The 27,116-nt window shown below is 47.6% G+C and overlaps 1 protein-coding gene across 1 annotated transcript in view; it reads left to right on the forward strand.

Annotated features, from left to right (window-relative positions):
- LOC135260234 (synaptic vesicle glycoprotein 2A-like) overlaps nucleotides 1–27,116 on the forward strand; it is a 64,925-nt gene that overhangs the window by 17,046 nt on the left and 20,763 nt on the right. The window contains exons 2-3 of the mRNA XM_064345464.1: nucleotides 14,898–15,692; nucleotides 25,019–25,199. Coding sequence (XP_064201534.1) covers nucleotides 15,095–15,692; nucleotides 25,019–25,199 — 779 coding nt within the window. The 5' untranslated portion in view covers nucleotides 14,898–15,094. The remainder of the gene's footprint in view (nucleotides 1–14,897; nucleotides 15,693–25,018; nucleotides 25,200–27,116) is intronic.

Below are 27,116 nucleotides of genomic sequence, written 5' to 3' on the forward strand. Positions count from 1 at the left end.
GATATACACGGTAACGGGGGATATATACGGTAACAGACAGATATACACGGTAACGGGCGGATATACACGGTAGCGGGTGGATATACACGGTAACGGGTGGATATACACGGTAACGGGTGGATATACACGGTAGCGGGTGGATATACACGGTAGCGGGTGGATATATACGGTAACAGACAGATATACACGGTAACGGGCGGATATACACGGTAGCGGGTGGATATACACGGTAACGGGTGGATATACACGGTAACGGGTGGATATACACGGTAGCGGGTGGATATACACGGTAGCGGGTGGATATACACGGTAACGGGCGGATATACACGGTAACGGGCGGATATACACGGTAACGGGCGGATATACACGGTAACAGACAGATATACACGGTAACGGGCGGATACACACGGTAACGGGCGGATATACACGGTAACGGACAGATATACACGGTAACGGGCGGATATACACGGTAACGGGCGGATACACACGGTAACGGGCGGATATACACGGTAACAGACAGATATACACGGTAACGGACAGATATACACGGTAACGGGCGGATATACACGGTAACGGGCGGATATATACGGTAACGGGTGGATATACACGGTAACGGGTGGATATACATGGTAACGGACGGATATACACGGTAACAGACAGATATACACGGTAACAGACAGATATACAAGGTAACGGGCGGATATACACGGTAAGAGACAGATATACACGGTAACAGACAGATATACACGGTAACAGACAGATATACACGGTAACAGACAGATATACACGGTAACGGGCAGATATACACGGTAACGGGTGGATATATACGGTAACGGGCGGATATACACGGTAACGGGTGGATATATACGGTAACGGGCGGATATACACGGTAACGGGCGGATACACACGGTAACAAACAGATATACACGGTAACAGACAGATATACACGGTAAAGAAACTGAAAATATGTTACTTGTGAACAGTTATATGGCTTTGCTGGGCTGTGAGCTAAGCTAAGTGTCAGGATGTTAGGATGATGGGAGTTATGGGCGGGACGGGTCCTCGTGGTTTGGGTCTACCGGTAGGGTTTGGCGGGCGTGGCGCCTGCCAGTGTTCCCGCATGGCAGCCAGGCTGCCAGAGCACTCGGGCTAAATGCCCAGTCTGTTCTTCTGTCTGTCTCTGTCTCTCATTCTCTCCCTCTCTCTCTCTCTCTCTCTCTCTCTCTCTCTTTCTGGGTCTGGACCTCCTGGGGAAATCCCACGATGCCTGTGGGTTGTTGTAAACGGTTGCAGGTGTGTGATGCTGTCTGGTTGGGTGTGGTGCAGGTGTGTGTTGGCTATGAGTGTGTGGCGGGGGGGCACTTATTTATTTATTTGTATGTATCTTTAGATAGTTTTTCTGTATGTAGGGGACAGTGTTTATTAAAGGATGTAAAAAAATAAATTTGAAAGTCTTGCTCTATCTCTCTCTCTCTCTCTCTCTTGCTCTTTTTCTCGCTCTCTCTCACTTTGTTGTTTCCTCTCTCACACGCTCTCTCTCTCTATTTCTCTTTCTTTTCTTTCTTATCTCTTTCTTGAGATTTGTGATGCGTCTCTCTTCACTCCATCTGCTGACGACACCCCCCCCCCCCCCACACCCCCCACACCCCCCAGCTCCCCCTCCTGTAAACACAACTGCATAAATTACGCACTCATGCGCTGAAACGCGGTGAAGACTAGCACGTGCTCTCAGGCCCTCTCAGGGTCCCAGCTGGAGCCGCAAGGCGCGAATCCCGTAAACCCCCCCCCCCCCCCCACCGCTGCTTCGCTCGCCGGCTCGTACCCACTGCCATCGCACGTCCAGCTGCCTCGGGATTAATCTCCTCCATTAGCCAGTTTATAGACTCACCCCCCCCCCCCCCCCCCCCTCCCCACCAACCCTCACCCCCGTAAACGGCTCACAGCGGATAAATAACGGAATTATGTCGGCTTATCTCTCCGTTCTGTCGCGCGTTACTGTAGCGGGCTGCCTCCGCGCGGAAAGGCCCGGGCCGATACCATCGTAGCGCCGCGCTGTGCGCGCGCGTGTCCGGACGGGGCGATTCTCAGCATTTTCAGGCGTTTAGCCAAAGGGCAACCCGCTAAAACTGCGTTTGACAGGGCGAGCAAACGCCGCTAGAGCTGGAGATTGGCGGAGGTGCTGCCATTGACCTGGAACCTCGTTTACAAAAAAAAAGAAGAAGTTCTTGAGATTAAATTTAAAAAGTCAACCAAAAAAGTTGTGATTTATGAAATTTATAATGATTTATAAAAATAAAAGAGAAAAGTTTCCTGCATTGATTTAAAGTGGCAAATCTGTGTCTTACGTACCTGCGATATATAAATTTAATGTGATTTAAAACGTGGATGTGCATTACCATTACCCTTCCTTGTGCAAACACAGCCCAAACGCTCAGCCCCTCCACATAACCAGCACATAATGAACTTATGTCTACTGTAAACTGTTCATTGAGATACCGTCATATCAACATCTATGTGCAATATTATAAATAACTGTTTAGTCATGGTTTTCTGTGCAAGCTATTATTTAAAGTACAATTTGATCATAACACCATTTCACAAAAGAAGCCTCTGGTAAATAAAAGAGAGAGAAGGGTATTTTAATAACGTTGTAGGGAGGTTTGAGGTTTGAAGTCATGTTTGTAGATATGAGCAGAAATCTCTTAAACCTGCAGTTCTAATTGAGCTGTGTTGTCAAGAGGGGAAGAAACGGTTTAGTTTATGACTGCAAAGATCAGCCAAGGGGCCCTTGTTCGGTCCTTAAGTCTTCGGGCCTGCCTGGGCGGACATCATTGAGTGGGACGAGAGGCTGACTCCACACTTTCTTGGGACCCGAGGGAGAAGAGTCTGTGTAATTCAGACTTAAGGACGAACGTTCGTTGTGTTTGCCTTAAGACGTTAAACCATAACCATAAACTGAGATCACATATGCTAATGCTAATGATAACTAACATCTAATAATGTCAACTGAGGCAGGCAAGCGACAAAGGCACATTGGCTTGTAATCAGAATGAATTTTTCATGTTGCCAATTAGATAAACATTCCTGAAAGTGGCTCTACTGTTTTTTAAATTTTTTTAAATATTTTTAATTTTTTTAAATTTTTATTGAGAATTACACAATTATTTTAGGCCAGGATGTAGTATGAAGCCTACTGTGATAAATTCATTGTAAAATGCACTATATAAACAAAAAATTTTATCGACCGACATCAGGTACTTCATACAGGTTTTTTCCCCCTTGCCTTGGAAAACATATAGCTTCCTTTTATTTGCATAAAGTAATTTACAGACTTATTATTTTATTCACGTAATGACTTACAGTGTGAGGCACTGTTGAAAAGCAATTAAATATTTGCATAATGCGCAAGGATCAATGAGAGCCATAGCTGCCTGGCGCTGTTGCTAGCATAAGCCTATTCATAGCCTGTTGCTAAGGGAAGCCTTATCTCAATTTGCACCTTAGCAAGACAGATTGGAAAAAAGCAAGAGAAATTCTTTGGTTGACAGACAGCTTCTCCCAGCCCGGCCGTCATCTGATAACGCAGACTGCATCGGGCATGAGTAAACTAGGTCTGCACACACACACACACACACACACACACACACCCACGCACGTACGCGCACGCACGCGCACACACACGCACACCCACGCACACACACCCACGCGGAGTAAAGAGATCGACGGACCTCGACAGACAGCGTTTTCAGGGCGGGAGATGAGACGGCGAGGCTGAATCATCGCTCGCTGTTCGCCAATGACTCAAACGACGCGCGGCCAGCGGCTCGAAACCGGCGCCGTCGGGTCGTTAAAACGGCCCTTTAAACCCCGTCCTGCGAAAATGAGTCACGCTGCGGAACTGCCGATCCCCCAATCCCAGCACGGCAGGATCAATCCCGCGGCACCGATGCGAGATATCTTGTCGGATCTTGTTAAACCTGAAGTGGTCCCGCCGTCGTCGGTGGGAATTGTTGCCGTGACACAGACGCGCGTTTCGTCCTGAGGGCGTAGGCCTGCATTTACGGTTTTTCCTCCCGGTTTGGGAAATGCAAATTGCCGCAGCCAAGCTGCTCGATCGACCAAGCGAGATCGCTGGAGGACAAGGAGATGTGAGAATTCTGGGAAATGGAGTCCGTGGAGGTGTGGCTGGTAGTCCGTACGGGGACCGTGGGGCGTGTCAGTGTGCTGAAATGGTCTGAGTTACCCGGCAGTTTTCAGAATCTTCTCAGGATGTTAGAAAAGGTTGACTACACATTACCAGCACGCCCATTAGTCCAGTGTCTTATATATCCCTTGAACGTCCTCTTTATGCCACTAAGAACATTGCTGGAATGGCCTTAGAATGGTACATACACAGTTTTGCTATTCATGGTAGAAGAGAATTTGAATTGTGGGAATTGTATGAATTTAAAACATTCACATTAGTTTTTCTCTGGAGTGTTAGGAATGATAAACAAATCTCCACTACCTGGACTCTGCAGGCACAAGAAGACTATCTCTCTCCCTCTTCCCTCTCTCTCTCTCTCTCTCTCTCTCTTTCTCTCAAGTACATGTATGAACTCCACCCTTTCCTGCTTTTAATAACACTCACTGGGGATTTCATAGACTTGTTACGCGTGCCGTACATTTCATATACGGTCAGCAGTGTGAAGATCTGTCCTAATAAGTATCCTATTCATTTGGCCACTGCTGCGCTTTTAACCAATCGAAACCACTCATGTAAATTGATTTTTTTTTTAAGTCTCTGGATAAAAGCGTCTGTGAAATGGACGTAACGGGACGCAATGCCATGTGACACTCAAAGACCGGTCCTTCTCCACCGCTCGAATCAATGCAGGTGTTATACGGCGCATACAGGTGTTCATCGCCATGACTACGCGTGCGTTAAAACGCCCCGGACTAATCGTGTCACTGCCCCTCTGCGCTGGGTTCGAGCCGTTCCCTCGCGGCTGATTGGCTCGTCAGCCTCCCTCTCATTCGCTCACAGCCTCTGCATCCTTTGGACTCTCTCGGTTGCCCAGGAAACCGAGAGCACCTGCTCGCTCCTAAAAAAAAAAAAAAAAGAAAGAGGGGCCATTTTGCAATTGTGGGCTGTGATCAGTCCCCCTTTCCCCTCCCCTCCCCTCCCCTCCCCTCCCGTCAGGGACTGGGGACGGTGAGGGGGTCGCCGAATCCCAGCGACTGGCCCCCACTGACACAGACGTGGCCCCGAATTAATGTCCCTCTTTCAACAAGGGGGCTGGTGATGTGTCAAAGAAGAAGACTAATGCACAATTACAGCAGAGAGAGAGAGAGAGAGAGAGAGAGGGGAGTGAGAGAGAGAGAGAGAGAGAGAGGGGGGAGTGGAGAGTCAGAGAGAGACGGGAGTGAGGGAGAGAGGGATAGTGAAAGAGAGAGCAGGAAGTGAAAGGGATGCTATGAAAGAGGGGGAGTGAGAGAGAGAGTGGCGAATGGGAGGGAGCGATCGAAAGACAGGAGGGTATGGAGGAGATGTCTGGCGGCTGCTTTGGGCTGTGATCAGGAGCAATGTTAGGCCTGAGAGGCAGGTGATTATTTTGGCTGGCAGTGGGAGGTGGTTCTGGAGCCAGTCGTGCCCCTGGCTCGCCTCGTCACTCTCCCAGAAAATCTCGCACTGATGCTCCCTCACCAGGCGATGGCAGTACCGGTGTTCCACCACTAGAGGGAGCACAGAAACGGGCTTTCTGGCCCAGAGTCATGACTGAAGTGTTATGAATTCCATAATGGGTGGAGCTATGGACTGTCAATCACTGGCTTTTAGTTTGACCTAATCGAAGGACTGGTTGCAGACCACAGGGACCAGTCAGAGGCCAATCCAGAAGCGCCAACGCCAGACTCTTCCGGCACGTCTGCGCTGGCAGGAGCAGGTGTTCGCCGCAGACGCAGTTTTGAAGCGCAGAACGTGACCCTGAGAATCTCAGAGTACCGCCTCCATGAGGTGGCGGTCACTAGCGCTGTTTTAAAGCTTCTGACAGCGCGCAGATGAGCCGTCCTCACCTCCCTCCCTCCCCCCCTTCCTCCCTGCCCCTGATCTGTGTACCTGTCTGTCGCGGTGACTGACGCGTGTGCGACAGCTTCGCGCCAGGGGAGGCCGGCCCGTTCTCTCACGGCCGTCGGGTGCGAACGAGACCGCGCGCGGCCGCCGAACGTACAGAGCCGCCGCTGGAGCCCCGGACGCGAGCTCGGCCCGTCTGGAACAGCGTCCGCATCGTCCGCTGCTCTGAAAACGTTCAGCCAGCACCCTCGCTCAGCTTGTGGGTTCATTAGCTTCTGTGAACGGTGCATAAAAACCAGTAGTTCACTCATGAAAGTGTTAGTGGATTTTTGGCGGGAAATAACCAGGAGAATTATTGTTTTTTGTTTTTTGATTTATTGTTTTTTGTTTTTTGATTAATTATTATAATATATTTTTTATATTATTTATATTTTATTATTATATTTTTGTTAATCTTTATTATTATTCTTTTTATTTATTTATTTATGTATTTATTTATTTATATTTATTTATTTTTTATTCATCTTCTTTAAATAATGTTGTATAATTGTATGTTTTTGTATTTCTTATTTTCTTATTAAAAGCCTAACTAGGCACAGGAATTGGAAACCAGCAATAGCTATAATCTCTGTATGCGGTACATCAGTTACATCAACTTGCTTGTAACAAGTTGTACGATGTTAACTTGCATTGTCCCTACCAAATAAACTATAAATAAATAAATAAATGTTATAACTTCTTTTTATTCACAAAACTAACAGCATAACGGACGAAGTTTGGACATTTCGGAACTTGGCCTTATTCCTTTTGCTCGAAGAGCCATGTAAAGGGGACTAGAGTACTGTTATTATATTATAAAGCTAGTGTAGGACCAGGGATAAATATATAGGCTAAAATCTAATGCTGTACGGCAGGATTGAAAATATATTTATTTGAAGTATCAGAGGGATTAGGATCTACTTCTGAATATTTCTAAGTAGGATTAGGATCTACTTTGGAATATCTCTCAGTAGAATTATGATCTGTTCTGGAATATCTCAGTAGGATTAGAATCTACTTTGGAATAACTCTCAGTAGGATTAGGATCTATTTTGGAATATCTATCAGTAGGATTAGGATCTACTTTGGAATAACTCTCAGTAGGATTAGGATCTATTTTGGAATATCTATCAGGAGTATTAGGATCTACATTGGAATAACTCTCAGTAGGATTAGGATCTACTTTGGAATAACTCTCAGTAGGATTAGGATCTATTTTGGAATATCTATCAGGAGTATTAGGATCTACATTGGAATAACTCTCAGTAGGATTAGGATCTACTTTTGAATAACTCTCAGTAGGATTAGGATCTACTTTGGAATATCTATCGGTAGGATTAGGATCTACTTTGGAATTACTCTCAGTAGGATTAGGATCTACTTTGGAATAACTCTCAGTAGGATTAGGATCTACTTTGGAATAACTCTCAGTAGGATTAGGATCTACTTTGGAATAACTCTCAGTAGGATTAGGATCTACTTTGGAATAACTCTCAGTAGGATTAGGATGCACTTTGGAATATCTTTCGGTAGTATTAGGATCTACTTTGGAATACATCCTGGTAGGGTAAGGATCCACCTCGGATTGGCTCTCACACGTGACCAGGAGCCCACTCCCCCTCCCATCCGTTCCTTTCACCCCCAGAATATGTTCTTTTTTATTTTTAATTTTTATTCATTTTAATGTTTGTTATCAGTCTTGTGGGTCATACGTGTTACATCTTATTTATGTGGTTTCCATGTTTCTGTGTATTACATGTGTTGCTTTGGCAATATGACCGTAGTTGTCTTGCCAATAGAGTAAACAGAAAATTGAGGGGGGGGGGGGGGGGGGGTGGGAGAGAGAGAGGGCGAGAGAGACAGAGAGACAGGGGGAGGGGGGGTCACATAATTTCTCTTTACCTCCTTTTGCCTTTAGAAAATGCTCTTATCCCGGGTCACTAATAATAACTAAGCACATGTAGCAAGGCTCAATTAGCATCCCTGGGTGTGGAACATTAGTTACGTCTCCGACAAATCAGAGTGTATTGTGCAGATGAACAGAAAGGAAAGACGCAAGGACAAGCACACACTGTGTCTTTAGAACCTCGGGCCGAGGCATCGGCATTTCCTGCCGTAGACGAAAGCCGGGCCAACGAACTGGAGAGTCATTTTGAAGGCCCTGCCTTACCGATTGCAGAGAACGAGGTCACACTTTTTTGATCTCTCAAACAGACCAGCAAACAGAAAATGAACGAGAGAGACGTCCTTTCTCCTTTTCCCCCTTTCCAGTTACTCCCCACAGCGTGAGGCGATTAGCGGGCAGGTCCGCTCTGCTGTGAGGCGTCGTGAGCGAGCCGTCGGTTGCTAATGAGGTAGTTTCCATTTCTGTTTCCAGGGAGTGCTCTGGCCCTCATTATTATTAACCTCTACGTACAGCCCCAGTGTTGTTGCATAACCGGCCTGTAGATTATATCATGCCTATATTTAACCAGGGGAGTCTCCCATTGTTTCCCCCCCCCCCCTCCACTGTGTGTCAGATCACAGCGTCCAATTTGCCAAGATTAGCCCATCGCCGTGGCGATGGCGGTCCAATGGGAACGGAGAGAAAGCGTGTGCGCTGTTGGCTGAGCTCGCGGTGTGCATAATTCAGACCTGAGTGTCAGAGGCCGGTGTAGCCGTGTGAATGGCCAATAGGAGCAGCTTCTGAGGGCGGGACTGAGTGTAGCCGTGTGAATGGCCAATAGGAGCAGCTTGTGAGGGCGGGACTGAGTGTAGCCGTGTGAATGGCCAATAGGAGCGGCTTGTGTGGGTGGGGCTGAGTGTAGCCGTGTGAATGGCCAATAGGAGCGGCTTGTGTTGGCGGGGCTGAGTGTTTGGAAGGGAATCAAGGATGTATGGGAGGAGCTAAGGTTGAGTGTGCAGGTGGGACTGAATGTAACTGTAACTGTGTTTCAAAATGTATACTTGTACTGTATACTATGTTCTTGTGTTCTTGTAAGACCACACCAGGTACACTTACAGGACTACTCTTATGGAGTGTAAGAACGCTTGAAATCTTACACGTTCATTTTCGTTTGAAACGTACTTGAACTTTGATGTCACCACTACTGACCTCTAACCTTCCCAAGAAACACATTGACACTTTGAAAATCCATAAATAAAATATAATTACGCTTGTACATGTATACACTTATATAATTATATTTGTCCAGCCTTCTGCCATCCATTTTCTTGGCCGAGCAAAAAATTCTTATTCGCCCAGAAAACAGAGAAACTGGCTACTGGGAAGCATGGAAAAGTCTGCACCGAAGCGCGCTTTGTTTTTTAGTCCTCCCAAGAACATGAAGAGACCTCCCGGTAAAATCTTGCATTCTTGCCTTGGTGTGTTCTTGAGCTTGGAATGCAGGGCGATCTCATAACAGTTTTACTCCCGGACCTGCTGTGCGCTCTAGGTAAAACACGAGATAACAGTCTGGAACACAGCCTGTGTCTCCCGGCTTTCCTGTCACGGCCTGTCAATCAAGCGACGGTGTTCCGCAAGGAAACGCCCCTTTTCCTTTTATGGGGAAAATGACTGGCAGTTTCACGGCTGCTGTGGAGCCGCCCACCTGCTCCACCGGTTAAAAAGGGAGATAAGGAAAGTGAACTCTGACAGCTGGGTGGCCGTGCTACAGGTTATCTGATATTAATGCGGCTGCATTTCCACACTGCGACAGAGTGAAGGGGGATCTGCTGGGATTCCCCTCAGAACTGTGCTTGCTTAAGGTGGGGGGCAGGGGGGTATAGAGCTGGGGGGCTTCCTAAATTCCCAAATATTTACCTTCAACTGTTAACCTGTGGATTTTGGAGATATGGTTTGGGTTGGAGGAGCTGTTCATAAGAATAATTTAATGTTCCGTTTTCAAGTGTTTTACAATAGGCTGAAAATATGGATCGGGGGGGTGAGTCATGGCTCTGTTCTCTGGTTAATATTCATGAAGGGAAGCCCGATATCCCTGAATATAGCTTCAGATCCTTATCCATTTTCTTTAATTTTCCTTCCCCCGGAAACGTGAGGGAACTCTTGAAAGTTTTATACAATGGGGGGGGGGGGGGTCATTTTATCATTTGAATAGTCATTCTTGGGAGCTGTAAATTATGCTAATTTCAAAGGGGTTGCAGTTTTTCAGATTAATGGGAATGGGCTTCAATGGAGAGGATGGTACAGAAGGAAATGGAGGCTTTGTGAATTTTTCCACGGTGTCGGATTTTCCACACACAGCTTCTGGGGAATTCCCGTTTGCAAGATCTAAGGCTCTGTTCCAACCATTTATTGACTCTTTCCGGACACGTACACCCACGTACCATATACCTGTTTTTTAAGATATATTTATGACAGATACGAGATAATTTAGTAGAATATATCAGAAAGCATAATGATGAAAACAGCCAAGTTTGGCCAATAATCGTAAAATGGAGGGCAGTCATTTCAGCATTGCTTGGCATGGGCCAGAGAGTTTAATAGATAGCATCTGCATGCCTCAGTAAAAAAAAAGGTATTACGGAGAGCGAGATTCACATATGTGGACATGTTCAATTGCAGTGGGGCTGTTAGACTTGCCTGTCCTGTGGACGCGTTAAAATGAACACGTACACATGAAGTACCCTTTTCATCCAGTCTGTGAAACGCAGAGCCGTCTGGTTTCTTTCGATGCAGCGTAATTTGTCTGGGCTTGTCCGTTGCGGGGACGGTGGCGTGGGGAGTACGAGAAAATGTATTTGAAATTTGAATTGAATCTCGGTAAAGCGTGCGTCCGTGGCGACCGCGACCGAGACCCAGTCACAGGGAGCGAAGCGGGAGCCCGGGAGAGTGAAAAACACAAAATGGCAGCCGTCTCCCCTTCCACAGCCTCCCCCCTCGTCTCATATCCTCCAGCTCCCCTTCCCACAATGCACTTCTGCGCGCCCTGGTTATCTCGCCGTTTGCGCACAGACCACGTTCAGGCGATTTACCGAAACCAACACCTCTGCTAAACCCCCCTTTTTTTTTGTGCGGGCGGGGCCATTTTCTGAATGTGCGTTCGGCGTTTTGCTGTTTTGTTTTTTTTCAGCACGTAGTCCTGTCCGTGTGCTCTGCAGCTGGGAAAATGCACTGTGCTGTAATTGAGAGCGCGGTGCTGGTGTCTGTCATCGCCTTGAAATGGCCGCGGGGTTTGGTTTTGACTTTTTCTTTTTTTTTTGTTTTTTTACGAGCCGGCTATCTCTGCCGACTGCAGAGGGACGGCGAAGAGGTTTTTGCGGCGGTGGATAAGCAGAGCCGAAATGGAGGGAGGCTGGGGAAGGGACGTGCCGCAGTCGCGCTGTCCCCCCACTGAATACCAATGACCCAGCCGGTGACTGGCGAGGAGCGAGCAAACAAGGGTCGAGGGAAGGGCTGGTGCGACAAATGATTGCCTCTGGGTGTGGGTGTGATGGGGGGAGGAGGGTGTGGGGGGATAATGTTGGTTCCTGCCCAGTCGATTAACCTTGCGATGGAGGGAGCAGCCTTACCCTCCTCCACACACTCTGGAACCATTTGAAGAGTAGGTTTTTTTTGGAAAGTTTGCTTTCAGTTACCAGCAGTGACTGTTACATCAAATGGTAAATGGTAAATGGACTGCATTTATATAGCGCTTTTATCCAAAGCGCTTTACAATTGATGCCTCTCATTCGCCAGAGCAGTTAGGGGTTAGGGGTTAGGTGTCTTGCTCAAGGACATTTCGACACGCCCAGGGCGGGGTTTGAACTGGCAACCCTCCGACTGCCAGACTATCGGTCTCCTGAGCTATGTCACCCCTATCATCATTAGAATGTTCATCTGAGAATATTCTAATCACATATTTGTCATCTCACACCTTAAAGTGTTGAAGTTAAATTCAGGCTATACATAAAGAGGACAGATGTGTGAATCAGAGATATACTGATGCACTATATGACCAAATGTACCTGGAGACCCCTTGGTCTGGGGCTGTTTTTCATGGTTTGGGCTAGGCCCCTTAGTTCCAGTGAAGGCAAATCTTAATGCTACAGCATACAATCACATTCTAGATGATTCTGTGCTTCCCCAACAGTTTTGGGGAAGGCCCTTTCTTGTTTCAGCATGACAATGCCTCGGGCACACAGCGAGGTACGTATAAAAAAATGGTTTTGCCAAGAACGGTGTGGAAGAACTTGACTGGCCTGCACAGAGCCCTGATCTCAACCCCATACAACACCCAGGCCTAATCGCCCAATCAGTGCCTGACCTCACTAATGCTCTTCTGGCTGAATGGAAGCAAATCCCTGCAGCAATGCTCCAACATCTAGTATAAAGCCTTCCCCGAAGATTGGAGGTTGTTATAGCTGCAAAGGGTGGACCAACTCCATATTAATGCCCATAATTTTGGATGAGATATTTGATGTCGGGTGTCCATGTACTTTTGGCCATGTAGTGTAACAGAATGAAATGTGCTGGTCTGAGTTGGAGGGGTTTCTGGGTTTGACCTTTACATAGGCTATGCTTTTCTTTTCAATGACCTGGTCTCTCCCCATAACCCTTTTTTAGGTGTGAAGTGACATTTGAAAGAACAGTCCCTGCTGGCTTCACGTAGTGGAAATGACTGATATCGTATCTGAATTATTTAGGCCCAGTACTAGATTAGTGTTATTGTTTCCAGAGTGTCGAGGACGTGCTATGCAGTTAGCACCAGGATAGGCGCCAGGTGGTCCTCTGGGGTGGCTTCACACATCCAAAAATTTTGTTAAAAAGAGCTCAAGGACACCTTTAGCAGGAAGCTATCTGAGGAAATATCTGGCCTTGCTGTTCGGCAGTCTGTGTTTTGAGGGCCGGAAGGTTCTGGCTGGTAGGCCAGTGAATGCTGGGAATAGTGTGTGGTGTGACACAGGTGAAAGACCGGGTTTGGGGGCAGAGTTGGGGGGGTTTATGAGGACAGATGACAGTGTTTGGGATTTGCATTCAAAGACACGCATACAAGCTCTCATGCATGTACACTCTCTCAGTACATTACATTACAGGCATTTAGCAGACGCTCTTATCCAGAGTGACTTACACAACCTTTTTTTTACATAGCAGTTACATTGCATACATTTATACAGCTGGATATATACTGAAGCAGTGCAGGCTAAGCACCTTGCTCAAGGGCACAACAGCAGTGTCTCACCCAGGAATCCAACCTGAGAGGTTACAAGACCAACTAGTGTAGTATCTCTCCATCAAATACATAGCCATACACATGCCAGTGCACCGCATGATAAAGAATGAATGCTTGACCTATTATACTTAGTTTAACTTGTGTGTGAAAGAACACACACAATTTTTTTTTTAAACCCACAAAACCAGCAGAGGAGAACCCAGAACAGGAGCAGCCCCATTGCAGTAATAGTTGCTCCTCCAGTGTGCAGTGCTGTGCTGTAACATAGTCAGGTGTGAGAGAGCACATTTCCCACAGGAATGAGTGCACACATCCATCATTCCCAGCACTGCAGCCAGCAGGGAGGTAGAGAAGGAAGAGGAGGAGATGGAGGAGAAGGAGCAGGAGGAGCAGAAGGTGGGGGTGGAATGGGAGGAGGAGGAGATGGGGGGTGGAGTGGGAGGAGGAGGTGGAGGAGAAGGAGCAGGAGGAGCAGAAGGTGGGGGTGGAGTGGGAGGAGGATGAGGGGGGTAAGAATATTTCTCAGGGGGGAGTTAAAGAGAGAGCACTAACAAGATCATCAATTTCCCCATTTCACAGCACAGGCTGCCCTCTGAGACCCCACACACACGCACGGATCAACGCTTTTCCCTGATTACCTGTGCCTTTGGTGGGGCTGAGTGGGTGTGGGTGGGGTTTGAGTGTGGGTGAGTGGGAGTGTGTGGCATTTGAGTGGGAGTGGGCGGAGTTTGAGCTGGAGTGGGTGGGGTTGAGTGTGGTTGAGTGGGTGGAGTTTGAGTGGTAGTGGGTGGGTATGAGTGTGGGTGAGTGGGTGGAGTTTGAGTGGGAGTGAGTGGGGTATGAGTGTGGGTGAGTGGGTGGAGTTTGAGCAGGAGTGGGTGGGATTGAGCGTGGTTGAGTGGGTGGAGTTTGAGTGGGAATGGGTGGAGTTTGAACACGAGTGGGTGGGGTTTGAGTGTGGGTGAGTGGGTAGGGTATGAGTGTGGAGGAGTGTAGGTGGCTCAGGTGTAGATTGAGCACCTCCTTATAGGCAGAGACACATATTTCTCTGCCATTAGGCGCACCTTGAAATGCCGTTTGCTAGCGATAAGGTTCTCCAAATTGTGCCAAGTAGGGTGGGAATTGGAGCGTGTTAGATCTGCGTTCTTCAGAATCTTGCGACTCTGAGGTGTGAGGAATTTCCTTTGTCTTTGTGTGGGAAGGTCTTTTTTCAGCGTGTTAGTGTGATAAAGGCAATCTGGAGAAGGTGTAAACTATGTAGTAAAGTTTAGCATATCTATCACATTAACTCTGCATGCAATCTGGAGTTTATTAAGGAAGACGTTACGAATGCAAATGTGTGGAGACACTAGAGCTTGTGTTTTCTCTGTCCTGTGTGTGTACAACAACTTAATTAGCCCTAACATTCACGCTGCCTGACATTTAGCTATATTTTCTGATAGGCACATAACAGCTGAAGACTTGTGTCCCTATATGAAATGTTTTGCTGTGATCCAGCCTATGAGTAAACCCAGTGTTGGTGTATACAGCTCATTTAACTGGGGTAATTGGTGGAAACAAAAACTGAACACACACCGGCCCCCCAGGACAGGAATTGCCCCCCCCCCCCCCCAGACCAGGGAAGCTCACGTGTTCTTGTGCTCTCGTCCCCCCAGACTTGGCTGATCGACACTGTCCGAAGAACCGAAGCCAGACGCCAGGCTAAACCGCACTGCCTGAGGAACTGAACCAGTTTTTGGGGTCCCCTCCCCGCCCTGAACCCAAGCCGCCGCAGCCCCTTAGAGTGTAGCCCCTCCCCCCCCCTTCCAACTCGAAGCGAAGCTCCTCCCCCGGCCCCGCCCCCTCTTCCAAAATGGAGGACGGCTACCGAGACCGGACGGCGTTCATAAAGGGTGCCAAAGACATCGCCAAGGAGGTGAAGCGGCAGGCCGCCAAGAAGGTGGGGAAGGGCGTGGACAAGGTGACGGACGAGTACAGCAAGCGCTCCTACACCCGCTTCGAGGAGGACGACGACGACGACTACCCGGTGCCGCCGGGCCAGGACGGCGGCTACTACCGCGGCGACGAGGCGGCGCACAGCGACTCCACCGAGGGCCACGACGAGGACGACGAGATCTACGAGGGCGAGTACCAGGGCATCCCGCGCGCCGACTCGAGCAAGGCCGACGGGGAGCCGGGACTGGAGGCGGGGCCGGGGGCGGGGCCGGGCGGGGCCCAGTTCCGGGACTTCGGCGACTCGGCGGGCGAGCGGAGGAAGGACCAGGAGGAGCTGGCGCAGCAGTACGAGACCATCCTGCAGGAGTGCGGCCACGGGCGCTTCCAGTGGAGCCTCTACTTCGTGCTGGGCCTGGCGCTCATGGCCGACGGCGTGGAGATCTTCGTGGTGGGCTTCGTCCTGCCCAGCGCCGAGAAGGACATGTGCCTCTCCGAACCCAACAAAGGCATGCTGGGTAAGCGGCACCGTCTCTCTCTTCCCCGCCCTCCGTCCCTTTCTTTCTCTCCATCGCACTCCCTCTTTTTCTCCTTCCTCCGTCCCTTTCTTTCTCTTCGTCTCGCTCCCTCATTTCTTCCATTGTTCATCCATCCATCCATTCGTTATCTATACCCGCTTAGGCTTTCCATTTAACCTAACCTGCATGTCTTTGGACTGTGGGAGTAATTTCTCCTTTGTTCTAAACAATATTTTATCCATAACTGTGCAGCTCAGTAGCATAATGGTTAGGGAACTTGGCTCATAACTGGAAGCTTGTGGGTTTAATTTCCGGCTGGGGCAATACCAATGTACACCTGGGCAAGGCGTTAATCTTGAATTGCTTCAGTAAAGAAATACTGATTTACTTCTTTTTTTAACAGAAAGTAAATAGAGATTTCCAAATAGCATACCATGTTATTATGAAATGCACAAACATTCAGCACTTAATTTGTTTGGATGGCAGTGTGGAACGAGCCTTTGCAGCAGAAAACAGGTCTACTACATTCAGAATGTGCCACACACTTGGCAAGATTTACTAAATAAGCACATAATCTAATTTGGCTTCCTGTTATTAAAACAAAATAAAACATATTAATGTATTCCAAATTCGCATTCCTTGCATGGTTGCCAGGCGCTCTCTGCTGGTTGCTATTGACAGTGAAAGATTGCTTGCTAGTTGGCTAGTAAGAGAAGCTATTATTATACGTATAAGACTAAGAGAAGCTTTTCCAGCTAGCTAGCTAGTGATCTGTATATCTGGCTGTCTCACTGGTTATCTATGTATTTCTTTTGCTAGAGAGAGAGAGAGAGACATTTCTTAATTTATGTATTCACTGTTTCACCTAATTTATACATGACATTATACAAGCTACCATACACAAATACCACACACACACACACACACAAAGTTGTATTCTGTTCATATGTCTATTGTTTGATGTACTCATGCCAATAAAGCTTATTTGAATTTGAATTTGAGAGAAAGAGAGAGAGGGGCAATGGCTAGCTAGCTGACATTATTTTTTTGCTAGCTAATACAACACTTGATAATAAAATAATGTTGTTCAACATTCTATGGCTAATACATAGCTAGCATTGACGTAACATAACCTGGAAGGGAACAGGGGGGATGAAATTTGTTGGGGGATGAAATTTGTTGTGACAGGGCCAGCTTTCGGTTCTCAACCTCAGCACCAGATGTAATGTCACCCACTATGATTTTTGTTCAAAAAGCAAGTTTCCCCATTGGGCTCCATTCATTTTTGACAGCAAAATAATACTTCCACTGCATATTGACGTACCTGTGCAATATATTGGATAAACACTATAAGTTCGAGTAAAATTTTTTTCTACCACCCAAAGATATTATTATTTTGTTTATTAGCCAATTCCATCGTTTACCTGATGCATGTGCAAGACACAACTGAATGTGTCGAGCAAAAAATGTAATTCCTGTTTGATGTTCCCATAGTCTTAGCGTCGCTTGTTCTCATATTCATTACTAGATATTATGATAGACTGCAGAAAAATGTGGACAAAGTCACTGTGATGTCACCCATTGTCTCTTCATGGGCTTGGTGAAAAGCGTTTTGAAGCCTGGGAAGTGTAGTTTGTGAGCACCGCCATGTTGTACAAATTGGAGCCAGAGACTGTACAGTAGGGACATGACAGTCCGGTCGTCCACTAAATGTGTGAGATACATTGAATCGATAGCGATGCAATGTAAGTCTCTGATTTGTCCACAACATATTACCATCTTCTCCAAATAGCTCAATAACTTAACAAATTCGACATATGGGAAGACATTAGAAAAACAAAAAACACCTATTGCGACTACTTTTTCTTGTGGAAAAAAATGATTGGCTTCGTATTTTGACTATATTGTTAGCATTGACTTACATTGAAACGGGTGGCTGAAACACCAGTACTGGAGCCGACCGCACTGGCGCTAGTGAGCAACGTCTCACAACAAGACAAGGAAGTGAGCTTCAAAACTGATTGATTGATTATTGATTGATTATTGCCCGTGTGTCCCAAAATGCTCGATCGTGACATTTTTATGCTGGTAAAGACACTCACTCAACACTCCTGGCTTTCCAAAGACTGTGTCATTCCTGCTTTTTCATCATGGCGATTAAAATCACATTTCGGAAGTGCTTTTTAATGCTCGTTTAATATGAATGACAGGCAGCCTTTGCTCAAACAGCTGAGATGAGATTCTGTGTAATCCCAAGGATTTCCCTGATCGTAAACAGACTCGAAGAAGGCGAAGTCTGCCCGTCTCTTGAGACTTCTCTTCGGCTGAAGCAGCAGTAAATGTGTTCCTAGTTTATTTTATCCTGGCGAGTGTAGCGGTTTTTTCTGCAGTTCTGTTGTAAGGATTTTGGCTGTAAATGTGGGGTGCTGTATGAAAGGAATAAGCCGTGTTTTATGTGGGCCGATGTTGGTTGATAGCAGTACTTCCTCGTGTCCTCTTGTTGAGAGATTTGTGGAGGAGAGTTGGAGTATTGCTTGCATGCGTGTCTTGTGTGTGTGTGTGTGTGTGTGTGTGTGTGTGCGTGTGTGTGGAAATGCCTGGCTTTGTGTAGATTACACATTGTGTATGTATGTGTGTGTGTGTGGAAATGCCTGGCTTTGTGTAGATTACACATTGTGTGTGTGTGTGTGTGTGTGTGTGTGTGGAAATGCCTGGCTTTGTGTAGATTACACATTGTGTGTGTATGTGTGTGTGTGTGTGTGTGTGTGTGTGTGTGGAAATGCCTGGCTTTGTGTAGATTACACATTGTGTGTGTATGTGTGTGTGTGTGTGGAAATGCCTGGCTTTGTGTAGATTACATATTGCTTGATATCTTTGTGTCACTTTGAAATGCGGTCTTTAAGTAAGGGCTGTAAGTCAAGCCAGCAGATACTGCTCCTGGCTGACTGTAACGGTATATCTTGCTGTTGAGCTCATTGGACATGCCAACAAACCGCACATTTTGATAAAATGACATTCTGAAAGAAATGGTCGCCTTTCTCAGCATTTATTGTGGTGAGACGTGTACCCTGGTATCGAAGATAAATTAGGTTTATGGAGTTGGCAAGTAGACTGCTGTATGTAGCAGGTAAACCAGTGCGTTTGTGTTTCTATTAGAATAAACAGGAAATGGCTCTGCCTTCTATCCATTGAAAAACATGGATTTACTTGGTGAGCAGAGCATTATTTGTTTTCCCTTTATGACATCATCACCGTCATCATCAGCAGTGGACTCTCCGGGGTGTGTGAGTTGGGGTGAAAGGTCGTTCTGCTCCTGGTGGTGATAATTATTGACGACCGGAGGAGCTGGTGGAGGAGTGAGTTGCGGCCGTGGCCTGGTTCATTTGTATGCAATGTCACTGCAAGGTGAGGCGGCTTTTATTTCTGGAGAACGGTGCCGTTAGACTTCATAGAAAAGCCTGTGATTTTGGGTGTGGGACTGAGGTTGTGCTGGACATATTGATTAGCCACATGGGTCAATCTGAAGGAGGGAGAGAAAGAAAGAGAAAGAGTGTGCTTGTTTTTGAATGGGTGTCTGCGTCTGTGTGGTTGCGCACGTGTGTGCCTGTGTATGTGTGTGTGTGCTTGTGCATGTGTGCGTGTCAATGTGTGTGTGTGCATGTGTGTGTGTGTGTGTGTGCGCATGTGTGTGTGTGTGCGCGTGTGTATGTGTGTGCGTGTGTGCGCAGGTGCACGTGTGTGTGCGTGCATGTGTGTGCTTGTGTTTGTGTGTGTGTGTGTGCATGTGTGAAGGTTGCCCCTGTGTCATGCTTGTCCACAGGCCTCTGACTCATCCTGGAACAGGACATCCATACAAGGAGAAAGAGGAGGAGGAATGGGAGAGGGGCACATCAGAGGAAGGGATTTTACCTCTCCATCCTGCTGACTGAACCTCCCTGCCTGATGCACCGCCAACATGCCTCATATACAAAATAAATGAGTAGTGGAGTGAACAGGAAGTGTATATGATACAAATTAAGAGTGAACAGGAAGTGTGTATGATACAAATTAAGAGTGAACTGGAAGTGTGTATGATACAAATTAAGAGTGAACAGGAAGTGTGTATGATTCCAAACGGGCTATTTATGGGCATGCGTGGAAGCATAACCACCAATAATTGATTCATTTATTATATTTATATTTCAGACATTGTCAAAGAAAAAAGAAGGCTCTGCCCACCAAAAGATGCCTCAAACACGTTTAAAGCATTTGATTAATTATGATGAATAATTATACATTATAGATGTATAAATTGGAGATGTAATCTATATTGGGCTTTTATCCTTAGGATATTCTAAATGTAAGACAAATCTGTCACTAATTAACAATGTACTATATTGTATTTGTCTAATACATTACATTACATTTATTTAGCAGATGCTTTTATCCAAAGCGATGTACAAAAGTGCATATCATGGTCATTGGAACAACTACAAAACACAGGTTTGATAAGGTACAATACTCATTTCGTACAGCTATTTATAGACACAGTTCAGTTCAGGCAGTGAACATTATTCTGACACGCAGCCCCACCCCCACCCCCTTTCACTGTACTGAAACTATTTGCAACTGCCCCTTTAATAGCAATGCAGTCAAGACTCTTAATTGTCTTCAATTTAACACAGATGATCTGTATATAGAAGCCTCATTGAAACGCTGAAAGAAGGCTAACACTGAAACGTTTGTCTTGGTCTTCTTAACGCTTTTGAAACGTGTTTGAGGCGTCTTCCGGCATGTGGAGCCTTCTGTTTTTCTTTGATTTGTTACTTTATGTGTAATTTACGCACCCAATTTACGCCGGAGAGCAGCAACCTTGAATTTCTGCGCATTCCGAACTTTTCGAAATGCATGTGGCTCATGCGATCTCCAGCGAGCGGGTTCCAGAAATGGTTTCTGTATGTCCTGTGATGTCACAGTTCACTGCGTATTCGCTGCATGAACAGCGCGCTACAGAAGCGCCACGCGCTGTTGGGTGCGTTCGGGGTGCGGTCACACGAGGTCTCTGCGTGTGACTCCGGATATCGGAATTCCGGCGCGCGACCGCGTCCGGTCGGGTCTGAGTTCAGCGCGTCCGCGTCTGACCGCTCAGCGCGAGCTCCGCGAGTCTCCCGGTCCGCGCGCGTCCTTGCGTCGCCGGCCATTGGAGGTCACGCGGAGGTCGCGCTGAAACTGCGTAACTGGTCAGGGAAAAGGGTATTTGTTCGGTGTACGGCGGGTGGACAGAGTGAAATGGACAGAGCTGTGACATCACAGACACGTGAAGGGGCCTCTCACGATTCTGCCCGTTCCCGTTGGTCAGATCGCCTGGGTGGAAAATACTCCAGCCAATCAGACAAGCCTCAGCAGTCAGGTGGCCCGCATCGTGAGGAGACATTAGCCCGTTGCCGACGTGACGTAGCTTCGCTGACCTCTGCCGATTTATCTCTGATCGTGGTTTATTATTCACGTCAAAGTCGCTCAGTCTGAGTTTGCTTCAGTTTTTTAAAAGCTTCTGTTGAAGTGGCTGAATTGTAAACTGTAATCGCGAGATCGTTTTCTGGAGCGAGTGAGCTGAGCCCAGCAGGCCAGCAGGGGGCCAGAAATCAGCAGCTAAAATAGAACCTGATCCGGGCTGGTCTGCTGGTGGAGCTGGGGTGGAGTATGCAGCAGAGAGTGGGGTTTCGAGGGGTTTTTCTACCTTTTCTGGTCCAGGGACCCCCCACCCAGGCACAAAGGCATCCAGGAGACCCCCCATCATAAGTTCCAAAAGGTTATATTGAAAGAATGGTCAGGGACCCTCCAGGTACCTTAAAGGGACCCCAGGGGTCTATAGAGCCCCTGTGAAATCCCATAAAGGTGGAACAGCAACATCATCTCCCCACAGACAGACAGGGGGCCAAGGGGACGGATGTGGGCCCTCTCCCTCTCTTTCTCTCCTCTCCTTCACTCTCCTCTCTCCCTCGTTCCGCTTTCTCTTTCCTCCCCCCCTCACTCATCTCCGTCTCTCGGTTTATCTCCCTCTCTTATCTCTCTCTCTCTCTCTCCTCTTTCTCTCTCTTTCTCTTCTCACACTCCCCCTCTCTATCTCTCTGTCCTCTCTCTCTCACACGCAGAAGGGAAAAATAGACCTATAAATAGCACCCCCACCCCCACCCCAACTGCCTCCGGGGGTCTTACTGCTCCGTCACTGTGCTGTGACGCAGTGACGCGGAACCTCATCCCTAACCCCCCCCCCCGTCCACCCCCCCTCCCCGTCCACCCTCGTCCACCCCCCCATAACCCTCCCCCTGGCTGTGCTGACTCTACCGCAGCAGGAAGGGCTCTCTAGCCCCATACCCCCCCCCCCCCACCCCTTCCTCATCCTCCTCCTCATCCTCTTCATCCTCACCTCAGGACCAGCACACAGTGCTGCGGTACTGAAATCCCCCTGACCCACTGCGCCTGCCCCTCCCAACCGTGCTGAGGCTCTACAGCCATGACTGCCCCCCCCCCAATAACCCCCCCCCCATACCACCTCTCCCCCCCTCCTCATCCTTCACCTCTGGGCCAGCCAGTTAGCTGGTTCTGAATAGAGATGCCCAGCTTGCAGAAGGGGGGGGGGGTGGGGGCTGGAGGGGTGAATGGGGCGATGGCAGGCAGGGGGGAGGAGCTGTTCCGATGAGGTGCTGGTGTGAATCCCATCCCTGTAGCAGCGCTGACACCCAGATGCCCAGAGGATTACGGTTCAGCACCGCGGACAGCTCCCAGAGCGAGAGGCACTGCCGCTCTCTTTCTCTCTTCCTCTCTGGCCGTCTGGGAGCGAGTCGCTGCTGCTGCATTGTTTACTCTTCATCGCCATTGTTTCTCCTCCTCGTCATTGTCCCTCTCTTTCCTCAGCAAGCCCTCTGTGCTCAGTATATGGATGCTGAGAGGTTACCATGGGGACATCTCTCTCTCTCTCTCTCTCTCTCTCCCCACCTCTCTCTGTCTCCTTCAGCTGTAGGACAGGGTACTGCAGTATTTTCAGCCAAAAGACCCACACACACGCACACACACACACACACACACCACCTCTCCTCCAAAGTTAGGGCATGCTGCCCCTGCAGGGCCTATAACGTACATTCCCAAAATTGTCCTCAAAGGACACTGGGAAATTTGAGCAGAGTTAGAACAACATGCCAGCATTTTGAAGCTGCATAGAACGGAACGGCCGAACCCTGATTATTGCTTATTTTACGCTGATGACGTAAGGCCCCGGAAGGACAGTCATGCGAAAGCGAGTCTCGGTCATTCCGGAAGCTGCATGATCCTCACAGCTTCAAACGCAGCTCTGGATGCATTCAGCAAAGAAGGATTCAGCAAAGAGTGATTCAGCAAAGATGGATTGTATTCCACAAGCATTCAGCAAAGAGTGATTCAGCAAAGATGGATTGTATTCCACAAGCATTCAGCAAAGAGGGTTTCAGCAAAGATGGATTGTGTTGCACAAGCATTCAGCAAAGAGGCAGTGTTCTCCATTGAGTCACAGCCGCGGTAAAGACAGAGTAAACGGTGCTGAGTGCAGCTCTGGAGGCAGTAAATAGACCTGTGCCCTGTAGAGCTGTAGCTCTTAGCGCGCGGCGGAGCTGTGTGAGTCATCGGCAGCCCTGCGCTCTTATCTGTCTGTAAATTACGGCCCAGACGCTGCCGCCGCGCTTCGCCCGTACGACTGATGCGGTTGCCACGGCAGCCGCTAACCGAGTCAGCCGCTAACCGAGCGGCGCCCGGTGGTGCCACAGTGGTGGCCTTCGGCCTGAGCTGGCCTCTCTGGCAACAGGAAGCGCGTCAGCGTGACGACAGGAAGTGGAGGGCGGCTCTCCGAGCCTTCACGTCCGGAATAACCTTTGACCTCTCTTTGCCCAGATAGGCGCTTTCAGGATAAATCAGATTCTATGGGCTCCCCAGGATCACATTTAACCATTAATCTCTCGGTTTAACCCCAGATTCTATAGGCTCTCCAGAATCACATTTATCCTTTACCCTCTGGGATTAACCCCAGATTCTATAGGCTCTCCAGAATCACATTTAACCTTTAACCTCTGGGTTTAACCCCAGATTCTATAGGCTCCCCAGAATCACATTTAACCTTTAACCCCTGGGTTTAACCCCAGATTCTATAGGCTCCCTGGATACACAATTGGTGGATTCTCTATTTGTTCATTCCGTCCTTTCTGTTTTGTAACTTGAGGAGGCTTTGTGTTTTCTGGAATTTTTCGGTGCTGACCTGCAGGGCATCCACTGCCAGTGTCGTCTTTGGTCACACTCAGTAAAATATTCAGTGTTAAATCAACTCTTACAGTGTACATATGGTCCCTATCAGATTTATATGTACTCTGTTAGAGCTGAATTATCACTGGACATTTTACAGTGCTTGCCTGAATGTAGGTCATCTTAAGACAATGCATGAAATTGGAGTATTTTGTCTCCAGGGAGACGGAACTCTTATGAAAGGTATGAATGTGGCCCTGAGTGTTGAGTTTCTCTCTGAAGCCCTCTTGATTATGCTCATTGGACTGCGGTATTGATTTGTCATCAGTTTCCTCTTGATAGCAGACCTCTCAGCGGCTGCATATCCAAACTCTGCTACTGAGTGAGTGGGCGGATTCATATGTGGAGTGGGCAGATTCATATGTGAAGTGGGCATATCCTGGGTGGAATGGGCGGATTCATATGTGGAGTGGTCAGATTCATATGTGGAGTGGAAGGATTCATATGTGCAGTGGGCGGTTTTGTATGTGGAATGGGCAGATTCATATGTGGAATGGGCGGATTCATATGTGGAGTGGTGCGATTCTATGTGGAGTGGAGGATTCTTGTGGAGTGGGCAGTTTGGTGTGTGCGATTCATGTGGAGTGGCGATTCATTGTGGAGGGTTGGGCATTCTATGTGGAGTGCGATTGCATTGTGGGTGGACTAATCGTGTCACAACTGAGTGCACTGGCTATGGTGGCAGTTGAGACCAGATTCAGTAACAAACTGATGTATGCAGGAGATATCTGGCACACTGTCACAAACAGGCCGTGATGAGTGAAGATATCAGTAACAAATATATCAGGAGATATCTAGCACACATTGACACAGTACAGTAAGAACTGTATGAGTGAAGATTGCAGTCATTACAATAATATAGTTATTTTACGAACATTACAGGTAAGTAAAACTGTATTAACAAAAGACTTTGTAACATTTATGCATTTTCGCTAAAGTCTAACAGTAGGCTCTGTCTCTCTCTGTCTCTCTGTCCTCTCCTCTCTCTTCTCCTTCTCCCCCTCCTCCTCCCCTTTGGCCAGGTCTCATCGTGTACCTGGGGATGATGGTGGGGGCGTTTCTCTGGGGGGGGCTGGCCGACCGGATCGGCCGACGGCAGTGCCTGCTCATCTCCCTGTCCATCAACAGCGTCTTCGCCTTTTTCTCCTCCTTCGTGCAGGGATACAGCACCTTCCTCTTCTGCCGCCTGCTCTCCGGCGTCGGGTACGAGCCCTCGGCGCCTTTTTTCCTTCGCAGCCACCAGGGGGCGACGGGGGGGGGGATGTCACTCCCTGTGAAAAAGTGCAAAACGCTTGCGTTAAAGGCATACTATGCAGAATGTTTAACCTTGCTGTGGTCCTGTGTTTACAATCAGAGATGTCTCCTCCTCCGTCTTCAACCCCGCCCTCTCACCTTGAGTACCCCACTAAAAGTAGCTACCTGGCTAGAGGTAACATTAGTACCATGAAATGAGTGACAATGAGCGATAGTAGAAGGCAGATTAGATTATAACTTTAATTCCAAAATTAATTCCATTATGTTGAACGTAATAGTGATTTTATCATTGGGACTGTTATTTTGAAATTTTCAGGGCCTCGTGAAACTCCTTATTATTTGTAGCTTAACATTGCAGGTCATGTTACTTACAGGTCAAACAGAAAGCAAGCTAACTCCGCTAACTTGGCAAACTTAAGCTGATGCCACCAAGGAAAAGCAATTCCAGGATTAACTCTAGTTCTTGAACGAGCCTCACTGTATCCTTGTTGCTTGCGCTGAAATCTGACCCCAAGCCACAGGCTCTGTAGCCACACCTATTCCTCCCCACACAGAAAAGAGTGCCGCACCCAGAAACCTCCCAAACACATTTCAGAATAATAAATACAATACAGGCATTTGGCAGACACTCTTACAGGTAAGGGTGCACACATTCGGCGAAAGTGCGTAAAGACGTAGATTACCAGATTACCACAGATATGTCTTAGCATGGTTATTTTATAATATTTTAAAGGTGAAAATCCTGCATAGTATGTGTTTAATATCCTCAGCCACTAGAGGGCGATGTTGAGGGTCACTCCCTGTCGAAGCGTAAAACATGGAGGTGCTGCTGTCCCCACCAAAGCCCAAGCCTGTTAAAAATGAATGGGAGAAGGGTGTTAGAAACAGCTTGAGTCAACGGTCATTAATTAAAACTAGCAATTCCGACACCCCCCTAGTCATTATCCTCAAAGATTAGTGTTCCTGTTGAGCGGAGATTGAAAGCTCTGGTCCTAGAGGGCCACAGTGCCTGCTGGTTCAAAGAGCCAAGTGATTAATCTAAGCCACCGATTGGCTAAAGAGTCTTCAAACGGCATGCTTCACATCGAGGCCTGAATCGGCTGCTAAATTGTGAGGAAACCGCGTTAGCCCGTAGCGCTAATACTAATGCTAATGCTAACGCTGCGTTCATTTTAAGGGATTAGCAGTGTGGCAGATGAACGGTTTAAAAACAAAAAGGACGATTAAAACAGGAAACGTTTGTATTACACACACACCATTACTCCCCACCGCCTTTTTAATTCCCAGCACCGGGGAGCTCGTTTGCCGCTAATACGTCCCTCGGTATCTTAATAAAGCTCTTTACATATGGATGCACTGAAGAATGATGACTCAGCAGTCAGGGAAGCAGTGCATGCTGGGACAGAAGAAATGGAGGTGAAGGGTAGGGTGGGGTTCACCATGAACGCTCTCTCTTTAAAAAGAATAAAAGAATGAAGGCTTTTTTTCCCTCTTGCCCTTTCTCCCCCTCTCTACTTTCTTTCTCTCTCACCTCCCTCTCTTCCCCTTCCTGTTGTTCCCTTTCTATATCTCTGTATCCATCTCTGTCTCTCTTTCTCCCCTTCCTCTCTCTGCTTCACGTTTCCCTTCTTTCCCCCTCCACCTCTTGTTCCCAACCTCTTCCTCTCTCCCTCCATTCTATTTTTCTCTTTCTCACCTCTCTCTCTTCCCCCTGTCCTCCCTCTCTGTCTCCCCCTCTCTCTCTTTCTCTCACTCTCAAATTTTTTAATTTGACATTGCTTTATTGGCAGGAAATACATGTGTAATTATTGCCAAAGTATCAGAAATCAACTGAAATACACATGTACAGTGAAATACTAATAACAG

The sequence above is a fragment of the Anguilla rostrata genome, chromosome 8 (assembly GCF_018555375.3).
Source record: "Anguilla rostrata isolate EN2019 chromosome 8, ASM1855537v3, whole genome shotgun sequence".
Classification (NCBI taxonomy): Eukaryota; Metazoa; Chordata; class Actinopteri; order Anguilliformes; family Anguillidae; genus Anguilla; species Anguilla rostrata.